The sequence below is a fragment of the Purpureocillium takamizusanense genome, chromosome 3 (genome assembly GCF_022605165.1).
Source record: "Purpureocillium takamizusanense chromosome 3, complete sequence".
Classification (NCBI taxonomy): Eukaryota; Fungi; Ascomycota; class Sordariomycetes; order Hypocreales; family Ophiocordycipitaceae; genus Purpureocillium; species Purpureocillium takamizusanense.
In genome coordinates this window covers 2,542,668-2,563,980 of record NC_063070.1, presented here as the reverse complement: position 1 = coordinate 2,563,980, position 21,313 = coordinate 2,542,668, and the positions used below count along the sequence as shown (strand labels likewise).

At 60.7% G+C, this 21,313-nt stretch overlaps 6 protein-coding genes across 8 annotated transcripts; 2 read left to right on the top strand and 4 right to left on the bottom strand.

Moving 5' to 3' along the window:
• Window positions 1-1,062: 1,062 nt before the first annotated feature.
• On the top strand, window positions 1,063-1,634 carry TIM17 (translocase of the inner membrane; the record flags this gene model as incomplete). Its single annotated transcript, XM_047985583.1, has 2 exons — window positions 1,063-1,131; window positions 1,239-1,634. 2 exons carry the CDS (start codon window positions 1,063-1,065, stop codon window positions 1,632-1,634), a joined length of 465 nt encoding a protein of 154 aa, XP_047841560.1.
• A 720-nt stretch (window positions 1,635-2,354) lies between these two features.
• Window positions 2,355-4,300, bottom strand: JDV02_004371 (uncharacterized protein). Its single transcript, XM_047985582.1, has 2 exons — window positions 4,093-4,300; window positions 2,355-4,009 (listed from the first exon to the last, which is right to left on the bottom strand). Exons 1-2 carry the CDS (start codon window positions 4,240-4,242, stop codon window positions 2,486-2,488), a joined length of 1,674 nt encoding a protein of 557 aa, XP_047841559.1. The 5' UTR covers window positions 4,243-4,300; the 3' UTR covers window positions 2,355-2,485.
• Window positions 4,301-4,508: 208 nt separating this feature from the next.
• Window positions 4,509-8,612, bottom strand: JDV02_004370 (uncharacterized protein). 2 transcript variants are annotated; one of them, XM_047985580.1, is made up of 4 exons: window positions 8,260-8,612; window positions 7,383-8,162; window positions 4,961-7,306; window positions 4,509-4,903 (listed from the first exon to the last, which is right to left on the bottom strand). In XM_047985580.1, exons 3-4 carry the CDS (start codon window positions 6,798-6,800, stop codon window positions 4,800-4,802), a joined length of 1,944 nt encoding a protein of 647 aa, XP_047841557.1. In that variant the 5' UTR covers window positions 6,801-7,306; window positions 7,383-8,162; window positions 8,260-8,612; the 3' UTR covers window positions 4,509-4,799. The 2 variants fall into 2 exon arrangements, with proteins under 2 accessions (XP_047841557.1, XP_047841558.1); XM_047985581.1 differs by lacking the exons at window positions 7,383-8,162; window positions 8,260-8,612 and having other exon boundaries at window positions 4,509-7,366.
• A 1,874-nt stretch (window positions 8,613-10,486) lies between these two features.
• Window positions 10,487-13,344, bottom strand: JDV02_004369 (uncharacterized protein). 2 transcript variants are annotated; one of them, XM_047985578.1, is made up of 7 exons: window positions 12,690-13,344; window positions 12,514-12,590; window positions 12,172-12,398; window positions 12,080-12,103; window positions 11,928-11,999; window positions 11,363-11,866; window positions 10,487-11,245 (listed from the first exon to the last, which is right to left on the bottom strand). In XM_047985578.1, the coding sequence occupies exons 1-7, from the start codon at window positions 13,011-13,013 to the stop codon at window positions 10,647-10,649; spliced, it is 1,827 nt and encodes a 608-aa protein (XP_047841555.1). In that variant the 5' UTR covers window positions 13,014-13,344; the 3' UTR covers window positions 10,487-10,646. The 2 variants fall into 2 exon arrangements, with proteins under 2 accessions (XP_047841555.1, XP_047841556.1); XM_047985579.1 differs by having other exon boundaries at window positions 12,172-12,590.
• A 1,459-nt stretch (window positions 13,345-14,803) lies between these two features.
• JDV02_004368 (uncharacterized protein) lies at window positions 14,804-17,749 on the top strand. Its single transcript, XM_047985577.1, has 2 exons — window positions 14,804-15,068; window positions 15,151-17,749. Exons 1-2 carry the CDS (start codon window positions 14,920-14,922, stop codon window positions 17,366-17,368), a joined length of 2,367 nt encoding a protein of 788 aa, XP_047841554.1. The 5' UTR covers window positions 14,804-14,919; the 3' UTR covers window positions 17,369-17,749.
• On the bottom strand, window positions 17,618-19,666 carry JDV02_004367 (uncharacterized protein). The gene is made up of 2 exons (XM_047985576.1): window positions 19,411-19,666; window positions 17,618-19,288 (listed from the first exon to the last, which is right to left on the bottom strand). Exon 2 carries the CDS (start codon window positions 19,134-19,136, stop codon window positions 17,778-17,780), a length of 1,359 nt encoding a protein of 452 aa, XP_047841553.1. The 5' UTR covers window positions 19,137-19,288; window positions 19,411-19,666; the 3' UTR covers window positions 17,618-17,777.
• Between the last annotated feature and the right edge of the window lie 1,647 nt (window positions 19,667-21,313).

The following is a 21,313-nucleotide window of genomic DNA, read 5'->3' as shown; positions in this document are numbered from 1 at the left end:
TTTTTTGATTTTATATACCCCAGCATCCCCAGGTAGGTAGATGCGTTACGAAACGCCACGTACCTAGCAGGTATTTAGTAGCGGATGGGGCTGGGCTGTGCCTTGGGGGAAGAGGTTCGCTGGCCCCATCCCGCTGCGTCGGCGAGCCGGTTCGGGAAAGTCGGCGCCGCCGTCGCCGACGCCGCCGCCCTGAACGGGGCCCGCCGTTGGCGTCCGGGGGAGGCGGCCTGTCGGGTCCCCGCAGCTCTGGGGGGATCTTCGTTTTGAGCTCGGCACCACGGGGAATTTTATTCCGGCTGAATCTACGAAGTACCTACATGCGAACTACGGACGATCGACGTCTGCGGGGCAAGGCTGGATTCGCACGACTAGATACCTACGGTAGGAGGACTGCTCTGATGCATGCTATACTTGCTGGAAGCATCTTGCACTCTGAATCTCACTTGCCCATGTTCGGCTTTGTCGTTCTTGTGTCGTAGGATCTTAGGTGCAGCCGTGATAGCACTTCCTACATGGTGCAAAGTACGCAGATGGAGCGCGCACACAAGGACGTTATGGGAAATCCGAGTCGTAGTCTCTCAGAATAAACAAGCCCACGTAAAATCTTAGCATGGCGACCAAAAGAGTACGTTTGATAGCTTGACTTGGCCGTTCATTCACTCGACGATAGCCCAATTTGGTCGTGGCGGGTGGTGACTAAGCAGATTCTCGCCGCTCGCCCCCGAGCCGCGATGCGACCCTTGATTGGCGAGGGAACAAGAAAAAAAAACGGAGCTCCCGAAAGAATCCATCGGCATGGCAGAAAAAAAGGGCTCTCTCGTCACTCTCACCCTCTCCTTGTCCGTCACCACCACCCGCCCTCGGCCTCGACCACCACCTCCCTCCCAGCGTCGCTCACTCTCTCACCGCCGCGGGCGATAGCGACGACTCTGCGACGGCACACGATAGCCCGCGTGCAGCGCCGTTTGACGACCCTCGCTCCCCTCTCTGCAGCGTTGAGTTGCTCCCCGGACCGACACCACCACCACCACCTCCTCCTCCTCCACAACCACAGCAGCAGCCATGGATCACGGTCGCGATCCCTGCCCCTGGGTCGTCCTCAACGACTTTGGCGGTGCTTTCTGCATGGGTGTACGTCGAACCTCACCCTTATCTCATGCGCGTGCGCGCGAAAAAGCCGTCCTTTGCGCCGCGCCTCGTCACCTTGGGATTGGAAAACTAACACAACTCGTCTCCAGGCTATCGGCGGAACGATCTGGCACGGCATCAAGGGCTTCCGCAACTCCCCTTACGGCGAGCGGCGCATTGGCGCCATCACCGCCGTCAAGATGCGCGCCCCCGTCCTGGGCGGCAACTTTGGCGTCTGGGGCGGTCTCTTCTCGACCTTTGACTGCGCCGTCAAGGGCATCCGCAAGAAGGAGGACCCCTACAACGCCATCATTGCCGGCTTCTTCACCGGCGGCTCCCTCGCCATCCGCGGCGGCTATAAGTCGGCCCGCAACGGCGCCATTGGCTGCGCCGTCCTGCTCGCTGTCATCGAGGGCGTCGGCATCGCCTTCTCTAAGATGCTGAGCGGCACGACCAAGCTCGAGGTCCCGCAGCCGCCGCCGAGCATGGAGAAGGCGGCGCTGTAACATCGACCTTGCTCATGCTGGGACGGCAGGACGATAACTTATGACGACGTCGTTGACGAAGCCGGGTTTGGAGCCCGGTATGGACTGCGCGAAAAGAAATTGCAACGCCTCGCTTCTGGCCGCGGCACGACGACGCCTCTCCCAACTCACTGTACTACAAACTACATGTTGTTTCTATTTATTTACGCCCCCCCCCAACTGTTTTCTTCGTTAGTCGGACGGTTTACCTGCGAGGTCGATGTTTCTGACATGATCAGCGGAGCAACGACCTGGATAGTGGAGGGGGGCAAACCTGTCCTGTCAAGCGTTTGTGCTTTATAGGAATCAAGAGGAGGAGAGAAGGGGGGACAGGGGTAGGGAGAGACGGAGAGAGAGAGCCGAACGAAGACGTGACGCGACGCGACGCGCGATATCGACATCATCATCACATACGGGGCTGGTTCATAACTCGACTCGCATCGCACCGGCGTTACTGTGTACTATAGATGGCTTCGGCGATGGGAGGTCAGGCGACGCGGGAACGGGAACGGCTTGGTCGCCCCGAGGGTCGCAAAAGGGCAAAGGGTGAGGGCACGGAGGCGTGTGATACGATATAAGCCGACTGTGTACGCTGGTAGGACAAAGTGTCGATTGCGCATATTGAATGTGCAGCGAAATACAAGGCGCCAATACTGCAATGTGTGCTTGCGCGACAGATGTGCATGTGAGAGCGGAAGACATATCGCTTCTCTTGCGTCTTATCTGGCGAGGCCTCTACTAGCTCAAAATCTACACACTCATGTGCAGCGCCTTCATCCCTGACGCTTTTCACGTCACGACCCAGGCAGGGTCAAGCCGACACGAAGCTTGTCCTACGGCCAGTCCTCGTCCGGCGCGCCGTCCGTCCAGACGCTCATGACGGCCTCGCCCCGGTCGTCGATCCATGCGCGGTACATGCCCCCGCAGTTGTACCCCATGACGACCTCGCTGCGCGCGGCGAGCAGCTCCCCTGTGGTTGCGTCGCGGCACAGCGCGCACTCGACGCCGATGATGCCGCCCTCGCCCTCGCCGGCGCCGCGGCCCCAGCGCGTGCCCGCGCTGCGCTGCAGGTCCCCGCCCGGGCCGGCCACGGCGGCGAGCGCGCGGGACGCGGGGAGGGGCCGCAGGCGCGCGAGGCAGGCGACGGTGTGGGCGGCGGCGATGCGCAGGAAGGAGTCGCCGTTGCCGGTGCCGGAGAGGCCCGTCGAGCGCGTCGCCACGATGTTGCTGTTGTTGTTGCTGTTGTCGTTGCTGTAGTCGTTGCGGCGATGGGGACTGTGGGCACCATCGTCGTAGTCGTTGTGTGTGAAGGGGACGACCGGCGGCACGGGCGTGTAGAGGAATGGCGTGGGGAGGCAGTCGGCGAGGAGGCCCTTGAGCGGGCCGGCAAGGGTGATGCCTGCGGTAGTGTTGGCGACCGCGTCGGCTGCCCGATCCCACATGGACTTGCTGCTGCCGCTGGTCACCTCCTCCTCCCACTCCTCCGCCCAGAAGCCCGCGCCGGGGACGGGCGTGTCGCCGATTCGGCCCGTGAGCTTGTTGGTCATGCCGCCGGTGCTCGTCGCCGCGCAGATGACGCCCCGGTCGTCGAGAGCGACGGCGCCGCACGTGCCCTGCGGGAGGTACTCGTCGGCGGACCAAGTCGCCGTCACCATCGCCGTCGTCTGGGAGCAATAGGCGGAGGAGCCGCGATGCTGCTGCTGCTGCTGCTTCTCTCGCTCGAGGGCCCGGATGTGCTCGTCCCACCGCTGCTGCGTAAAGTAGTAGCTCGGGTCGACCATGTCGAGACCATACTTGCGGGCGAGCTGCTCTGCCGCGCGACCCCACAACATGGTGTGGCCCTGCGCCGACGGTACATCCAAGTCATCATCGTCATCGCCGTCATCATCGTCGCCGCCGTCATCATCACCGCGCTCGCCATGCTCCTCCTCATCGGTCCTGTGCGCTTCTCCCTCGAGCCGCCGCCTTTCTTCACCAGAAGCGTCCCTTCCTGGGAGAAATGATGATGGCCGGCCGGCGCCGGCGCCGCCTAGGTCCGCGTCCCCGCGCTCGAGCATCGCCTTCGCCAGGAGGATCGGGTTGCGGACGCGGCGCAGGCCCGAGACGCCGACGCCGCGCTTTGCACGTCCGCGGGAGACCATGACGGAGGCCTCGAGCTGGTTGATGCCGTCGCGTGTGAAGACGGCGCCGTGGCCCGCATTGAAGAGCGGGCAGTCCTCGAGCTGCACGACGGCATGCGTCGCGATGTCGAGCGCCGTCGGGCCGTGCTGCTGCCGCTGTTGGTGCATCAACCTCTTCTTCTCCTCCGACGTGTCACGGCCAGCGTCGCCGTTCATGAAGGCATCTGTGTTTCGCACCTGGGAGTCCAAGAGACGTATCAAGTCAGCGGAGCCCACGCACCACGCCTGGGATTCAGCGTCTCTACAAGACGGCAACGCACAATCGTGAGCAGCGCGTGGCGGTACTCTTCGTACTTGCCCGGCGGGTACCCTTTCCGCCGGATGTTGCCCGCGCCGCCGTGTATAATGATGCGGGGTTTGATGCGAACGCGGGTAGTCGCGGGCTCTGGGAGCTGCTGCTTATACTCCATAGTGCAAAGGCCGCGGTAGGAGGCAAAGTCGAGTCATATGTGTGTGGTTCTCGTGAATGAGATGCAGGAGAGGTTGATGGGGGCGGCTGGATGTCACTGTCTTGCAAGTGGGCAAGTGAACGATGTCGGAGCGGGGCGGGGCGCGGGGGCCACGACAACCCCGGCACACGGCACCAACCCGTCCTACCCAGTTGGGCAAGTCGTGGCTTTGGGCAAACACCAGCGCAGCATCGCACCCCAGTGAGGCAGGTAATCTTGTCCGATACCGTCGACGAACAAGTCAGGGAATAGACGTTTTATTATGGGTGAAGATCCCTGCTCTCTGTATGTACTTGCAGCACTCAACAGTGTTACCGCGCAACACAAAATGGCCGACAAATCAAACGCCAATGCCAATGCTATCAAGGAGGAAGAGCGTGAAACTCTGGGTATCGTTCCGTGGCTCCAAGGGGAAACTGCCTCTGCCCCATGCTGATGTGCGTCATATATGGACCAAGCTATCCAATGCTGTTCCCGCGTCGCTCAAGGGAATGATTCTCATACAATCTCATCATCCATTAGTGAGCGGCGACTAGTCCGGCAGCAAGCTTCACTGCCCGGTTGACGTCCTTTCGTCGCACCCCAGGTGTCCTGCCTAGGCAAACAGATGTGCCCACGATTTCTGTCCGCAGTCAGCCTTGTCCTCTCGAGATAAATTAACCGCACGAGTTTGCCCTACCTTTCACCAGCATATTCACATCCACCGTAATCTTGGCTCTCGACCAGGCCGGCGTCGGCTGCCACATTCCTTCCAGACCCGGAGGGCAGATGAAGGAGGTGAGGCCATGTGGAAAATCCATGGCGCCGGTCGTCACGTTATTATGGAGGATGGTCGACATGGGTCGCGTGGTTGCTTGTATATCCGCTGCAGACAAACCATGGTGGACTGATCTGGGGCTGTTGTTTCCCCAGGTCCCAGGTCCGGCGGATCCACTGTCGACGCTCCCGTAACCAGACTCAGATGAAAACATGCTTGCGTTGCCGAATGCACTAGGTTCACGAGACAAAGATTGCCTCGGAATTGGTGCTGTGTCATCTTGTAGCTCGTCGACATTTATCTCGGCCTCGACGAAATCGGCACTCTGCGGTATGGTGATCCCGATGTGACGCAGATACGTTTCAACCTCATCCGCGTCGAAGAAGTTGCCCTCAAATCCTGGATACAGCATGCGCATACGATGATCTAGCCGTTCGTCACGAGTTTCTTCGACTTCGGCACCGAAAGGACCCATGGAGAAGCCAGTCATTTCCGCTGGTCGAAAATATTCGCGGGTGCCCTGATTCCCGATAGGCAACAATCCGTCATCCGAACCATCCGCCGACGGCACACCGCTAGACTTATCGAGGAAGAAGGTGCCCGCGCCTCCGAGGTTGGTGAAGGGAGCTCTCCAATGGCTTAGGCCCTCCTGCCGTGACCGAGTAAGAGCTAGGCTCAGGCGGCCAATGATGGCATCACGGGATTCGAAGAAGAGACAGAAGCCGAACACGGCAGCGTACCGCTCTGGCGGCGGATTAGACATCGATATCAAGCGCAAGCCAGCCTCTAGAGTGGCTCGTTGGACCCGACGACCAAATGTTGCCTCATGGGCTGCGTATGATGGTGGCGGTGGCAGTGAGGTGTAGGGGTCAGGGCTAGGTAGGTGCCCAACGAACTGAGATGAAGATGGTTCCATAGAGGCATAAAATGGAAAGGATGCATTGTTCGGAGTGGGCTGCGTGACGACCTCGTAGGACAATGAGCTTGGCATATGGACCGCGGGGGCTGACGGCGAGATATCGACCGACCCGCCTTGAGAATACGGCTGGGGGTGAGTGATGGTTGGAGGTGGCGGTTCGAATCTCGAGTATTCAGAGCTGGAGCCGGAGTTCTGACGGGCAGGAAGCGGCGGATCTGCCTGGTCCTCCGTATCGGCAGACTGAGATCTATCACTGCCAACCGAACCGTCCTGAGCTGTCGACGGCGACAGCAGATTGTCCGCAATCGATCTGAGACGAAGTGCAACTTGAGGAGCAGCGGCAACCCCTCCATCTGCCATGAGAAGTTTGTAAAAGTCGCCAAATTCCTTGCTCATGGCTGCGTTGGCCTTTTCGAGCTCCTTGACCTTTTGCTCAAGCGAGGATATGGCAGTGTCCTTGCGATGACGGTAAGCTCTCTGAGCGAGCCTAATCTGCGTGCGTCGGCGATCTGCGGCCGTTTCATCCTTGGTGTCGAGCCGCGGCCGACCTCTAGACCGCTTCTTCCTGCCCTCCTCCTCCTCCTCCTCCTCATTGTCGTTGCCATCGGCATTCAAGTCGGGCTTGGCCCGCTTTCCGGTCGTCGCTGTGGCACCTTTGGCTGACCTGGGTACTCTTTGCGGGGCGTCCGGCTGCTCCGCGGGAAAGGCTCCTGCGAGATCGTACTGCTGAGCGCCAAGGATGGAAAGATCGGTCGTCGCTTGCATATTGCCGAGGGCCCCTGACGGGCGGGGTTGAAATGACAAGGCCTGGTGAACCACGGCGTGGGTGGCTACTAAGGCCATAAGCCTTGGGTAGCTAGTTTAGATGGTTGCCGCAAGACCAGCTCGCAACACAGAAATCCCCAGAGGCGATGTCTGCGACTCTGCCTAAGTGTTGTGAAGCCGTGGAGGCCGCGGAGGTCGTGTTGCTTGGGCTGTAACCGCTTATGTGAAGGCTCGCGTTGCCGGCTATTGGCGGGGCAAGTGCCAGGCACGGGGCAGTAGAAAGGACTGAGAAGCGAAATGACTGACAGTGCCTAAACTCTGACTGACGGCGCTCCTCGAGTGTCAGCCGGGTTGCCGTGCGGGTTGGGCGGAGCGGTCACCCGGGATCTGTCAAGCGAGAACTGGCAGACGACGTCGCTGGGGCTGTCTAGGAAGAGCAGTCGAAGGCATCGGTGAGAGAAGATGCTCTCGCTGACTGGGTGAGGGGTGGCAAGGGTGGTGAGGCTGAAGCGAAGGTTGAGGAACGTTCTGGTGGTTGAGCGAGGAATAGGCGCAACAGTGGCTGGCTGTTTGTTTGTCAGCCTCTGTCGGTCGTGCCGGTGAGCAGAGCTCCCTCTGGGGGCGAAGTCAAGGTTAAAGGTACTGGAGCGTGGTACTAACCTAGTTACTTGGGAGGGAATACAGGTACTGCATTGCTGCGGGCCAACGGCAGCCCAGACATGCAAGAAACCCGCACCTACTCCCATGATGGCATTGGGTAGGTAGGAAGGTAACGGGCGGTGGATGACGGGCGACGGGGGAAGGGGGCACGGGCGACTGACGATTGCTCCTGCCATCCCAAGCCATCGGTGCCAGTGGCGCCTCCCCTCTCGCGCGGACGCACGCTTGACGGGCCAGTAGCGTGCTTCGCCCGAGCCAGGCCAACCAAGCCAAGGCAAGTGCGCAGGAGCCCAGTGGATGGCCCCAGTCCAACTCGTAGCGTCCCCCAGTATCGTCTGTACTAGCGCTAGCACTTAAGCAGACAGCCCATCTTTGTTAAGCTTAGGCTGCGCGCGGAACATTGCCGACTACCTTAGGAGCAAACCAAGCCGTCGCCTACCTCATTGTGGCCCGATGAGCTCGAAAACAGACCATGTCCGCGGGAGCTTCAACTCTCAAACCTCGACCCAAGTGCCGCCGATGACCGGCAAACCATCCGGGCGCCTGGGCATTGCCCCGGGCCTGGTCGATTCACGATGCCTCGATAACGCAAGGGATCCTCCTTTAACACCCCAACGAGACTTTCCGGTCAGGTCAAAACCACGACTTGCTTGCTGATGCGCTCCTGGTGGCAACATCCGTCGACGGAAAGTCTCATGTCGCCGCGCGCTTCGAAGCGCCAAATCTCCTGAGGCATTCCCAGGCTCCCAACCATCATCGCCCCTGTTTCACAGGACTGCCCTAAACGCCCGTCAGCCACCGCTGCGGCTCAAATCAAACAACCCTTACCCTGACTCTGCTTGTGCCTTCACTGCATGACTGCCTACCTACTACCTACCTACTCCCTAGGCACGACCCACGTACCCGTGCGGGCCACCGAAATTGTTCGGTAACCAATTGGCACGCCATCCGGGAATCGATCTGCTGCGCCGGCTCGCCCTTGCGACGGGCCGCCGACAAGTGTCGCCCCAGGCTGCGGTGGCCGAACTCGAGACCGCACCGGCTATTACAGGAACCTCATTCTCCGATAGAGGAGGAAGGGAAAAGAAAAAAGAGGAAAAGTGGCACCGGAGAAAAAAAGAACAACGCGGGTGGTCTGTCGTTTCGAACGGTCCCATGGGCAAGGAAAGGGGTCTGGCGATCCGGGGAAAGCAACGGCGGCTTAGTTACGGGCTCCATCTACGTTGCGCCCCAAAGCGAGACCATGACAAATTTTGCATTGATGCTCCCTTTTTACGGGACTGATTCTTAAGTCCGAAGGCGAGATCGGACGTTGGAACCACGCACGTACTGTCCAGATCCCACCGTGTTAGCGTCGATCGCGGCCATTCCGATGAGGCGCAGCGCAACATCGCTCGTCACCATGTCGATGCCGACTTGGCGTTCAATACTTGCTACAGCAGCTTGCAACCCTACCTGCTAGTACGAAGCTAAATCAATTTGCTCATTAGGGAATCAGGCGCATGTTCCCGACTTTGACCTGGGTCCACTCACCCCTGATGTGCTTGACAGATCTTGGCTGCCTGTCTCGTGTGGACTCGTGCAGCTCTCAAAAACTCAGAATCCGTACGAGTTCCATTATCGCCTGACTCTGTCCTGGGCCTCCTCTGAGCACGGGTGAAACGAAACCTGCCGTCAGACCCGACTTGAGCCCTCGAACGCAGGAGGTAATTCCATGTAAAACTCCACCAGCTTCCCTCTCACGTCGCCCATTTCGACTCGTGGCTGATATACAATGCCAGCGGTATGTTCTTTTACTCTTAAAACGAAACATCTTCGTCTCATCTTGACGCCTCGTGGCCTGGTCCAGACCAGTTCCTGTAGGTTTGCGGACCATGTCAGCGCATACGACGTAGGCCTTGGGAATATAGTACCCGGACTTGGAGCCGGAGACGATGTCACCATCCTCAACCCCAAGCTCGGCGATGGACGGTGCCCGCAGCTACCGTGTGTCGACGTGGACAACTAACCACAAGCGTGGAACTCGAACGGGTTCCAGACCATCTTGATCAGAAGCACCGCTTCCTGACAGGCCCAGAGAACTTCTCCCGGCTGCATGGCACCCCATGCTGTGTGGCTCCCTTCGATGGCATTGTATGCCACGCAGATTGAGACTCTGGAGTTCTTGGTACAGGTTGGTGCATCGATTCCGGGGAGGGGGCACTGCCTGAAGTGCCTGACCATATGAATCGGTGGCATTCTGCCATGGAACCTTCCCGCTCTGTCTCCGTGCTCCATATCGATACGACGCCTTCTAAAACGAGCTCGACATTCAACGAGATCAGACGTTGTCCATTCCAAATTTTCGTTTTATTATGTCCCCAGTTAATGTGTCGATTAATGTGTTTTGTTGATACCCCTGAACTGTAGCATGTCACTTACCATGATGGCTGTGGGCACGCTGAAGCAGAGCGCGAATGGCGTTTCGTGTCCCCTTTCCCGCCACAATTCTCGAATGACTCCTATGACCTGCTTGGGGATGACGGGTCAGGCAACAGAATGCTTTCCGTAAAGCATACCCCTAGTAATGGGCCGATTTACCAATTCTCCTTGGGGCTGTATACGACAGACATGCCATATTGCCACATATAACGCCGCCTTCTCTTGGAGTAGAAAGGGAATGGGCAGCCTGGTAGGGTCTATATCATCGAAAAGTACCTTAATTCTTTGGCTGGACTGACTGGCACTTATTTGAACGGTATTGGATTGATTCCCTTTGCAGCGCTGATCTTGTATATGATTTCTCTTCCAGTGGCGATAGAGGGCGAAACTTGGGACTTGTCTACCACGGTGAACCCGTTTCTTGCTCGTCTGCTGACCCCCACAGGTGCTATGAGAGCCTCGACAAGGACACCGTCGAGGCAGGCCTTGATATTGTCGAACATGGTGCCTTTGGTCCGCATCGTATATCACGCACATAGTTACGCCAGTGGGCTGCTGCGACACCATGGACCTGGTGCCGCAGGCAGAGGGGCTCAAGGAGCGGCGCAGAGATCTCGAAAAGGGGGACGTTGAGCCCTGGAGCAGAATTTTCAAGCAAATTTCAAAGGGACTGATGATGTATAGCCAGAGAAGTGTGGAGGAGTCCAGCTTCGTGTATTACTTCATTAGTTTTCTAGTACAGTATCGCCACCTTGTCTATAGTCGTTACGCAGCCGCTATGAGTGGAATATGATGCCATTGCTCCAAATGCACACTTGCCAAACCAACCAGGAAGCAACAAAATCACACCCCTCCTTCTTTGACTTGCGTCTTTTCCGATACAGACTGCTCCTCGGACGTCTCGTCGCCGTCCGTGGCGGCCTCGCTCTTCTTGCGCGTATCGACCCAGCCGGAGCAGCAGGCCGTCACGAAGAGCAGGACGGACACAGCAGAGGAAAGGTAGAAGACGCGGTTCACGCTGGTGCAGTAGGCGCGCAGCACGCCGGGCAGGAGGTCGGCGGGGATGCCGACGTCGCGGACGGCGTAGGCGCCGGCCTCGATGATGAGCCGGGGGTCGACGCCGGGGGCCTCGATGGGCAGCTCGGAGCGCAGGCTGGAGCTGAATATGACGTTTGCGAGGGAGAGGAAGACGGCGCCGCCCATGTACTGGCAGAAGATGGACATGGACATGGCGGTGGGGACGAGGGCGGGCGTGGTGGCGTGCGGGATGGCGATGAAGCTCGTCTGCTGGACGAGGCCGCGCGCGACGCCGAGGAGGACCTGAAAGCCGACCCAGTGGCCCGTGGAGGAGTCGGGCTGGAGCGTCGACAGGAGGCCGGTGGCGACGGAGGTGAGGGCGCCGCCGACGACGGCGAAGGGAAGGTAATAGCCGACCTTGCCGACTGGCGATCACGCATTAATTAGCCTCTGTCTGGAAACCCAGCCACGGATCGAAAAGAGGTGTTCATGTGATGTTTGTAGAGATAATGGACGCACAGGGGGAGTAGTGTTGAACTTACTTAGAAAGCCCGTGAGGACGCCCACCACGAGAGATGGCAAGATGTTAGGCAGCATATACACGCCGCTGGTGAGGGGTGTCTCTCCGCGCACCGTCTGGAAGTAGACGGGCATCCAGTAGGAGGTGAGGAACGTGGCGCCCATGACGGTCATAGCGACAAAGCAGGCAGCCACGACGATGCGGTTACGGACGACGGGGGTGGGGATGAGGGCGTCGGGGCCCTTGCGCCATTCCCAGGCGACGAAGACGAGGAAGAGGACACCCGAGCCGCAGAAGAGGCCGATGATGGTGGCGCTGGACCAGGCGTGGATGCTGCCGCCCCACTGCAGGGCAAGGAGCAGCATGACGGCCGAGGGGGAGAGCAGCAGGAAGCCGATGAGGTCGAGGCTGCGGTGGAGCGTGGGGAGGACGGCGCGGACGGGGCGGATGGTGGTCTGGTCGGCGATGGTGACGAAGACGGTGCCGCCGAGGACGATGGCGCCGAGGGGGAGGTTGATGTAGAAGCCTGACGCAGAGAGGTAAGTAAGCGAGCGACTCGTGTGAGTTGTTCAAGAGGCAAAACTTACACCATCGCCAAGAGACCTTTTCGGTGAGCGCGCCCCCGATGAGGGGCCCGATTACGACGCCCAACTGAGCGCCTAGATGTAAGTCAGTCTATCAATGTCCACGGTGTTGGGGGCCCGTATGAGAAGGGCAAGACAACGCAAGATGAGCATACAGCCAATGCAAATACCGGTCAAGACTGGCAAAAACAGGTTATTAGTCTCGAGCTCGAAAAATCACACCCAGTCTCTTTTGCAAAAAACTCACAAGCTCTCTGCTCTGGCCTCACGGCGACCCCAATGATAATGAGGGCGCCGGCGAAGACACCCGCGACGCCGATGCCGGCGACGGCGCGGCCGACGATGAGCATGGTGGAGGACGTGGCGACGCCGCAGATGAGCGAGCCGAGCTCGAAGATGAAGAAGAAGGCCAGGTATACATGCTTGAGGCGGAACTGGGTGTAGATCTTGCCGACGAGCGGCTGCATAGCCGCGCTTCAAGGGACAGCCATTAGTCTCTGAGGTGATGGTGGTATGTATGTGTTACCGTGCTCCATGGCTCACGTGTCAGAGGAGGGAGGGTGAGACTGCGCCCGTTTGTTGGTCTTACCTTGCCAACTGAAAGGCGGAGCCATACCAGCTAATGTCCTCGAGGGAGTGAAACTGCGAGGTTATTTTGGGGATTGCCTGCTCGCGCGAGGTGCTGTTAGCCAGAAGAGAAGAAAAACGAGGGCGCATGTACCGGCAACGCCCGAACACGATAACGGGGGACGAGAGGAGACATACCGTCGCGACAATGGCACTGTCGAGCAGGACCAGGAAGCTGGCGGTGATGAGCGAGCTCATGATCAGCCACATCTGAACACCGGCCAGGTACTTGCGCCCATCATCACCCGCTGTCGCCGCGGGCGTGGCGCCCTTGTTGACGGCGGTCTCGAGGTCCGAGTCAGTGGTCGGGTCGGCGCTCGCATGTTTGCTGGGAATTGCTGCTGCTGCTGCTGCTGCTGCTTGCTCATCGCTATCGTCGTGGCCGCCGAGGCCGAGCGCCGTGGGGAGGTGCTGCTGCGGCTGCGGTGCAGGGACCGGCCTCGGCTTCTCGTCCGTTTCCATGGCTGGGGTGGCGGGCAGATTTTCTTGGCGATGCGATGCGAGATCGCCAAAGCTCGGCTCGGCTCTTGCCGCCCTCCTGGCAAGTTGCTGTTGTTTCTTTGTTGGCTCCTCGTCGCAAGTCGCACGTCACTTTGTAAGTACCAAGTAGTTACTCGCCCTCGTCGTATCGCAATACGAATGACGGAAATGCCATCTGCAGCTGCAAGGGAGGGAGCGGAACGGTGGACGCCCTGCGCGTCTTTTTAAGAAAAAAGATGGGATCAATCGATCATGCGGCCTAATGGCGTCGTCGGCGTTTGCTTCTTGCGGGACTTCGCATTTGCAGACAGCGCACCCACGCATGCACGCATGCTGTACATGCGACTTGCGACCCGCCAGTGGGCTCCCAGGCGCCCAGGCAGATGTGAATGAAGTTGGGAAAGCAATTCACCGACCGGCCTTGGCAGGAAGTCCCCGAGCCTCCTGGGAGGATGGGGGCGCTTTGAGACAGGGTGGGGGATTGGAGAGGGAAGGGATTCGCGCAACGGCCAAATCCGGGTGAACCGTTGTCATTGCGGTTGGAAGGGGGAGAGCGGTAGCTGCAGCCGTTGAGATCCCACCCCGGCCAGAGCGTGTGCCCGTCTTCAGCGGCTCCGAGCTAACTAGTACGTAGTGGTCTTTGCAGGAAACCTGGTGATGAATGAGCGCCACACGACTAGGAGGTTGCGCCGAAGCGGGTTTCGTTTGAGCCGCATCCCGCTTCCCCAGCCGGGTTGCTGACATGGTGGTGCCGCATAAGCGGGGGGTGACGAGTCACGACAACACCATCCACCATTCGCTCACTCACCCATAATGAGCCTTCGAAAGTTGATGTCGGCGGGGTTTTTCCAAGACGGTGTTCGGAATTACGAGGAGGGCTTGTTTCCAATCGTCTGATTCTGAGGTTGACCCGTTTCGCGCGAGGCGGCGAGATAGGTGGTGACGAGGCAGCACAACACCAACGACAGGATCGTGTCCGAATCCCGTGCTTGCCTGGAGGTTGGCGCTGGGAAAACTAGACCCACGCAAAGCATTGTCTCGCTCGTCAAAGACCAATTCTCCCCAATACACATCGCTGGGGAAGGAGCAAGGGCTCGTTCAATATGTCGTGTCCGTAAGCCGATTGTCTGGCCGTGGGCGCTCGCACAGTAAGCGCAGCTTTTTCTCTCTCTCGTTCTCCCGCTGGACCATCAAGTCGAAAGGCGCAACCAGGGCTCAACTCTTGGCCATGCAAAATCGAATTGTGTCTGCCCCGCGAGCAATCACCGAATAAATGTCTTTTTCTTCTGCGAGGTGAACGAACCGTAGTGCAAGTTCCTTCCTAATCGGGATGACACGACGGCCCGGTGCGGGGCGCTCCGGTGAGTAGATGGGAGTCCTGCAGGTAGTTTGTGCGACGACTTTGGCGGGGGGGAGACCTTGACGTTCCACTGATCATTCAGGGCTGGCGGGCTGTTGCTGCGAACGCCTGCTGTGTGGGAATGGGGCGGGCTCTTCCAAGGCCTCCCCCCGCCGCAGCTACTACTAAACTGGTGCAGTGGTGCCCCAGGGGGGAGGCCGGGCGTCAACTGGCTGAGGCGCATGCAATCGAGCGCTGTGGTTGGCCGCCCCCGCACGCAACGGCCCGCCAGGGGTCACGCTGCTCCATGAAGACGTCCATCATTCCAAGACGTCCGCCTCTCACCAGTTGCTCAGCCCCAAGGCTGTGCCCCACCTGCGTCTTCAGCTGCAGGGCGTCGCATCCATCTACGTATCTGTGCGGGCTTGGAAATATTTCGTCGCCAGATCCCCTCCCTGCCGATTCATCCCCAACAGCCGCTTCCACCGCCGTCGACAGCACTTTCCACAGAGCGCTCCATCTCTGTGACGACGGTTCGCGTGTGCCAACATGGGCGACCGACGGAACGGGTGGACGACCGTCGGCCACGGGCTCCCCCTTGGCCAGCATCAATATGGGCGCGTCTGGGAGGCCGAGCAGGAGCTCCGGGAGCGCGAGACCATTGCCTCGTGGGACAGAGATGAGCATTGGCCTGGCATGTGAGTTGTCGTCTTCCGTGAACCCCATCGCACGGGGAACCCGCATCGTACCTAACCTCGATTGTTGTGCCCCCGCCTGCAGCGACAGGCCGCTCTTCAGCGGGCCCGACGCGAAGCGATTCGACAACCGCCTCGTCAAGGTCGAGGACCTCGGCTTCGGCGCCTTTGGCCGCGTCGAAAAGGTCATGCACGGCACCGTCTGCCTCGCCCGCAAGCGCATCATCCGCCGCCGCGGCTTCACCATTGAGGACCTGCGCCAGGAGGGCCTCACCATGCGCAGGCTCGACCACCGCCACGTCGTCAAGCTCGTCGCCACCTACGCGCCGCGCTCCCACGAGCTGTGTCTACTGATATGGCCCGCCGCCGTCTGCAACCTCAGCAGCCTCCTCGAGGACATTGAGATGCTGCGCCTACGGGACGGCGATCGCGACGACATCATCGAGAGGCTCCGCACGCTCGATATCCGCGACTTGAGCGCCGTCGAGCCCCCGTCCACGAACCAGAGCTTCCAGTCAGACGACAAGTGCCCCTTTGACTTCCTGAGGACGGTCATGGGCTGTGCTGCGCGCGCCATGGCCCACTGCCACGCCAATGACGTGCGCCACCTCGACATCAAGCCGACCAACATCCTCCTTCGGCCAGATCGAGTATACCTGGCCGACTTTGGCATCTCCCGGGACGTCAGCGGCCAGGACCAGACGACAACCGACGGGCTACCAGGCACGGAGAAGTGGCGCGCACCGGAGCTGTACAGCGGCCGCGGCTCAAGCATGCAACTCTCCGACATGTATTCTCTCGGCCTCGTGTACATGAATGTTGCCACCGTCCTGTACAATGTGCGCTTGGGCGAGTTCGATGAAGTCCTCAGATACACCCCCGGCAAGAGTCGTGAAGAACAGCTCAGGATACGCGAGGACAAGATCTGGAACTTCCTCCAAAAGCTGAGGGCCCACGCCCTCGTCACACCGCCCTTCATGTTCACATACGAGGGCCAGGAGACGGTGCGGCCACGGCCTGTCGTGCAGCTCATCGAGCAAATGGTTGCCACGGAGCCGCGCAAGCGCCCGTCTGCCGACAAGACAGACGAGAAGCTGTCCATGATTGGCGGCATCCGCCAGATATACCACGCCGAGTGCTGCAAGCAGCCCATGTCGTGGGTCGAGGACAAGTGGGACAGGAAGCTCGCGGTTCTCTCTCAGCTGCGCAGCGGCAACGACGTGCTACGGACTCGTGTCAGGGAGCTCGAGGGCCGCGACGAGACGTACGAGGCGCGGCTCGAGAACGAGCGCAACCTGCACCGCCAGGACGTCGAGCGCCTCCAAGTCCTCCTCCGGGAGGCCGAGGAGAAGTGCCAGAGGCTGGAACAGGCACTGACGTCTCGACGAGGGTCGCACGGCCATGGCGCCCGTCCCAACGCCGCCACGAGGCCGGTCATGCCGGGAGTCAGGCGCTCTGGAGGCGCCGTCGGCCTCGGAGTGACCACGACGACGCGCTCCACGCCCACGACGCCCGCCGCCGTGAGGCCCGCCATGCAGCCGTCGTCACAGTCAACACAGCAACTGCCGAGGAGCACGCCCCCGTGGGGAGTCCGCAGAACGTCCCTCGCGCAGGCCCCTCCGGCGAGCCCCATGGGCACCGCCCAGTCCCCCGCGCAGCGATCCCCCAGCGTGACCAATCTCGCCGGCTACCAGCTCCGTTCCAGAGGATCCGGGTCGAGGCTCCCCCTGCCCGTCACGCCCAACAGTCGCAGCGGCACGCCCGCGCTCGCCCGCGACCAGAGCATGACGGACAGCAGCATGGCCTCGTCCGTCTTCTCGCGCCACAGTGTCGAGACGGCGCCCACGCCCGCCAACAACAGCCCCCAGCTGCAGCGCACCACGCCGGGTCGCGAAGGCGGCGGCGGCGGCGGCAGCGGCGGCATTCCGCCCCAGCAGCCAGAAGAGGAGGAGGAGGAGCAGTGGACTGCACTACCCGCACAGCAGCAGAGGTCCCCGTCGCCGACCGAGTCCCGCCGGCGGGCGTCCAGCGTGGCTCAGAACGCCCCCCGTCCGCCGCCGCCGCCGCGAGTGGCGACGCCATCCCCGCCCGGTAGCCCCGTGCTGTCCATGACGGGCGCCGCCGCCGCGTCCGTCATGTCCTCGCCCCGCACGCTCCGCTCCGAGCTGCTCTCCGACGCGGGCAGCGACGCCAACTCGACGGCCCGCCCCGTCGCCGTGCCGTCGCTGCAGTCGTCGAGGAGCTGGGCGGAAGTGGTCTCTAGGCCGGAGAGGCGGCGCCCGCAGCCCAGCAGACGTGCCTGAGAATGTCAGTCGGTGCAAGGAAGGAAAAAGAAAGCGGTTATGACTTGATGATGTGATGCGATGTTCCTTTCGACTGTTTTACGTTTCGGGGCGTTGGGGGGTGGATGAGAGTAGACATACGTGGTCTCACCCGGCAAAAGTCACTGCTTTGATATACCACTGCGCTGCCATTCTGTTTAGTTCAGGTACTGCATAGCGGCTTGGAAAGTCGATATCTATTCATGCATTCAAGATTCTTGAATATCTTTTGTTACAATGGGTGCCCTCTATGTCTTCATGTGTGTGCGTGTGTCTATGCAGTGTGCCGCCCCTTTTTTGATGTCAATACTCCCCAACGCCGGCTCCCCATGATACCCATACGCGGAAACAACACCCATGCCACATGCCAAGTAGGCGACGACGCCGCCGCCTAACGGGCAGTCACATCGCCGGGTTTCCGCCCTGCCGCACCGCCTACAAGCCACCTCGTTATCCGCGGCCGAGTCACGTCGACGAGCGTTGCCCACGCGGGCGACAGGAACGGGTCCTTGCCATTGAGCTGGGCGACGCCTGCGTGGCCAAGACGGGACCTGATGGCCGATGCTAGGGGGTCTGGCGGGGCCGCATACTCGGCGACGTTGGGCAGGGTGCTGCTGCTGCTGCTGCTGTCGTCGTCGTCGCGGGTCGTCGGTCTGGTGGTCTTGGCGTTTGGCGGATCGGGATCTGCGTGAGCCTGAGGGGCTTCGCGAGCAGCCTGCCTGCTCTGGTCTTCGACACTGTTGTTATTGTTTCTGTCGTCTTTTCTTTCCATCTCGGCGAGGGCGCGCTCCTCCTCGACGATGCGAGTTAGGGCAGTGCCGCGCGCGGTCCAGTCCTGCCACATCTGCTCGATGCGCCATTCCCACCACAGGCGCGTTATCTGCACGCTCCAGCTGTACGACGAGGTGTCCGCCGCTACGGATTTGGCTGTTCCACCGTGGCTGGCCCCGTACTGTCCGCCGGGCATATTGGCGTCCTCCAACTCCACGGGAGTGACGCCTTCGAGGCGCATCAGCTTGGCGACGTGCCCGTCCCACTCGTCCTCGAGCTTGGCGGCGGGCATGAGGTCCTCGTCGATCTCGACGATCTTGAGGATGTGGCGCTGGAAGAAAAGGCCCTTGCGACCGACCATGCGGCTCAGCGCGCGGGGCTGCGGCTTGGATATGCGCAGAAACGGCTGGCCGTCGGAAGTAATGCACAGGGACGGGACGCGGCGCGGGGCGGAAGAAGAACCGCCGAGCGTGGCCCGCGGCCGCGGGAGCGTCGAGGAGACGTACTCGGGCGGGTGGCCCGGCGGCGCGACGTTGACGAGGAGCGGCTCCGGGAGCGGCTCCGGGACAAAAGGCGCTCCGCGGCGACGGGAACGGGACTCGGCGGCGGCGGCGGCGTCGTTGTCGCGTCGTTGCGCGGTGGCGCGGATGTGCGCGACGAGCTGCGCGTTCTCGGGCGAGGCGGCGTCGCGGGCGCGGGCGAGGACGCCGAGGAACCGGTATCCGGCGGCCAGGGAGGCGAAGACGAGGCGCAGGCTGGTGTAGCCACGGTTGCCCGCGACGCGCCGCCTCACCACCTCGCCGATTGGGCCGCCTCGGGAAGAGGGTGTGCTACTGCCGCTGCTGGCTGCTGGTTGGGAATGGAGGAGGTCCTTGGGGAGGGGCACTTGGCGGGCGGAGCGGATGAGGGCGCGATAAAGAGCGAGGGCGGCAGCGCGGTGCCGTGGGTCGTGCGCGGGTAGATAGGGAAGGCGGCGCATGGTTATGCAGGGAGGAGCCTCCTCGTGCGGCGAGGTATTCGAGCTCAGGACGCGGATGACGTAGAGGGGGGCGCGGAGGGGGGCGCGCCGTCTGCGATGCTCATCGCTGATGGGCTGCTGGGTTGATTTTCATGGTCACGATGTGGTTGGAGCTTGGTTGAAGCTTTAGCAGCTCGTCCGTTTGAATGCGTCCCCGCAAAACCAAAAGCTTCCAGGGGGTGTTCTGGAAGCACGGGGCCCACTATAGGGTAATCTGGGACTTAAAAATGCTCACCTGCTGCTGCTGCGGCTCTATGGCGGTGGTAGTCGAGACTGGTATCGGGCCCTTGGGGATGTTGGTGTTGGCTAGACTACCTCAAGCACTGAGGTTACTTGGGTCACGGGTGTCACAAACTGCGTCGTCTTCCAGATCGGCCATCGGCACTTCCATGGTAAAAGCGAGGAGCGAGAGTGACCTGTGCGCACCCCATCGTCAGCTCCCGCAAGTCCCGGAACGCCCATGAGGCCCTGTCTTGCCGCTGGCGGGAATGTTTTGCTACTACTACTACATACGCGAGGCGGGTCCAGCGCAGTGGACTTGAATTCTTCCTCGCTCGCTGACGGACGGACGGACCGGTGTGGAGCACGGAGAGTCGGGGCGGAGTTTTGAGCATGTCCGTGGGTGGGCTGGACGGTCGGGAGACAAGACAGTGGAGAGAAGTAGTCAGCGGGCGTGGAGAAGTGCGCGACGCCGAGGGCGCGCGAGTCGACGACAAGGGTGGGAAGCGAGTTTGCAAGGGCGCTCCCGCCATCGAGGTCCTCGTGATGTGATAGAATTCGCTTGTCGGAACAAGGGGGAACCTGGCCCTGGCGAGTTGGACAATGTGTAGGGACGCATGATTGTATGTATACTGTATAATATATTACTGTATAGCTCGATGCGGACAGAGGCATTAAAGTGCGCGACATGATAACGTAGGTACAGGTAATAAGTTGGTTATACGAACTCACCTGCACTGCAAGTACTATCCAGATGGGCCATATACACATACATGCTTCGCGCAGTGGGCGCCAATGGCACCGCGTTAGCTTGGTCGGCACTCATTGCCCATGCCATCGGCCTGGCTCTCACGAAGCGGCGGTGGTGGTGCAACGAGTACTAAGGCGCACGTTCCTGAGTCAAAGCTTCTTTGTTGTTGCTGTCCATTCTTCGTTTTTACGTGTCATGTTTTGTTAGATACTAACGTTAGCCCGAGACCTGAGAGGCATCCGTGCCTGTGGGGAGATTCACGATGGGCGCCGTCCAGACGCTGGCGGCGCTGTGCTCCAACGTCTAACGGCAGCAGCAGCGCGCTGCACCCGCAGTCGCCATCGGACGGGGCATATGTACATACATGCGTTGAATAGATGCACGCTCGCCTGAAGGGAGACGGGCATGCAGCACCCGGCGATGCGGCGCCGTTTCTCGCGCAGACGCAAGCTTTTGAACGGGCCATCGCCGGCTTTGGATTTTGGCTTTTTCGCCGACACCGTCTGCGGCCGACGGGCGAACGAACGGGCGCGGGGTGGGGGGTAACTTTGCCTACCTAGTAAGGTACGGGGCGACCAAAGCAGCAGCGCCTACTAATGTTTTGGAAACTCCAATTGTGAGTTTCTCCTTGTGATGCATCAAGAGGGGGGGGGGGGGGCTCCGCTGGTGGTCCCGTCACGACATCAGAATATTCTGACATGGCCAGGCGCCCAGGCTCGCCGTCCGTCCAGAAGCGCGAGGCCCGTGAGACAGCTCGGACAATGTAGTAGACCAGGCGAGCTGAGCGGGCGGACGCGGGAGACTGCCCTTGCCTGACCAGGGGGGGGGGGAGGGGGTATCATGCCGGGGTATCGCGTGGCAGCGCACGGAGTGGAGGGAATGCTGGCAATTGGAAAGCCCGAGAGCCTGCCGCGAGTAAAACCTGATCGACGCACGGCTCCGCCGGAACCGGTAGTACGGTGTCGTTCAGTCCGTTAGTGGCACAGACGACTGTCCAAGCAATCCGCATGGTGAGTTAAACAGACAGCAGCCCCCGAGGGGGGGGGGCATCGAATGGCTGGATTGATCTATTGGATCTGTAGATGGCCTTGATCCCGCCTTGGACTCGGTGCAAGCAGTGGAAGGCGGCAGGATGACGGGCAGGGCGGTGGCCCAGCGAGCGTTAGCG

What these genes read in the sequence shown, in the direction of transcription:
- JDV02_004371 (XM_047985582.1), bottom strand. Translation starts at nt 4,242, where the DNA reads ATGGAGTATAAGCAGCAGCTCCCAGAGCCCGCGACTACCCGCGTTCGC. An exon ending in GCCACGCGCTGCTCACGATT is followed by an intron (nt 4,010 to 4,092) that starts GTGCGTTGCCGT and finishes TTGGACTCCCAG; the next exon opens with GTGCGAAACACAGATGCCTT.
- JDV02_004370 (XM_047985580.1), bottom strand. Translation starts at nt 6,800, where the DNA reads ATGGCCTTAGTAGCCACCCACGCCGTGGTTCACCAGGCCTTGTCATTT. An exon ending in TGTGAATATGCTGGTGAAAG is followed by an intron (nt 4,904 to 4,960) that starts GTAGGGCAAACT and finishes GACTGCGGACAG; the next exon opens with AAATCGTGGGCACATCTGTT.
- JDV02_004369 (XM_047985578.1), bottom strand. Translation starts at nt 13,013, where the DNA reads ATGGAAACGGACGAGAAGCCGAGGCCGGTCCCTGCACCGCAGCCGCAG. An exon ending in GACCGGTATTTGCATTGGCT is followed by an intron (nt 12,000 to 12,079) that starts GTATGCTCATCT and finishes ACTTACATCTAG; the next exon opens with GCGCTCAGTTGGGCGTCGTA. An exon ending in AAAGGTCTCTTGGCGATGGT is followed by an intron (nt 11,867 to 11,927) that starts GTAAGTTTTGCC and finishes TCTCTGCGTCAG; the next exon opens with GCTTCTACATCAACCTCCCC.
- JDV02_004368 (XM_047985577.1), top strand. Translation starts at nt 14,920, where the DNA reads ATGGGCGACCGACGGAACGGGTGGACGACCGTCGGCCACGGGCTCCCC. An exon ending in GATGAGCATTGGCCTGGCAT is followed by an intron (nt 15,069 to 15,150) that starts GTGAGTTGTCGT and finishes CCCCGCCTGCAG; the next exon opens with CGACAGGCCGCTCTTCAGCG.
- JDV02_004367 (XM_047985576.1), bottom strand. Translation starts at nt 19,136, where the DNA reads ATGCGCCGCCTTCCCTATCTACCCGCGCACGACCCACGGCACCGCGCT.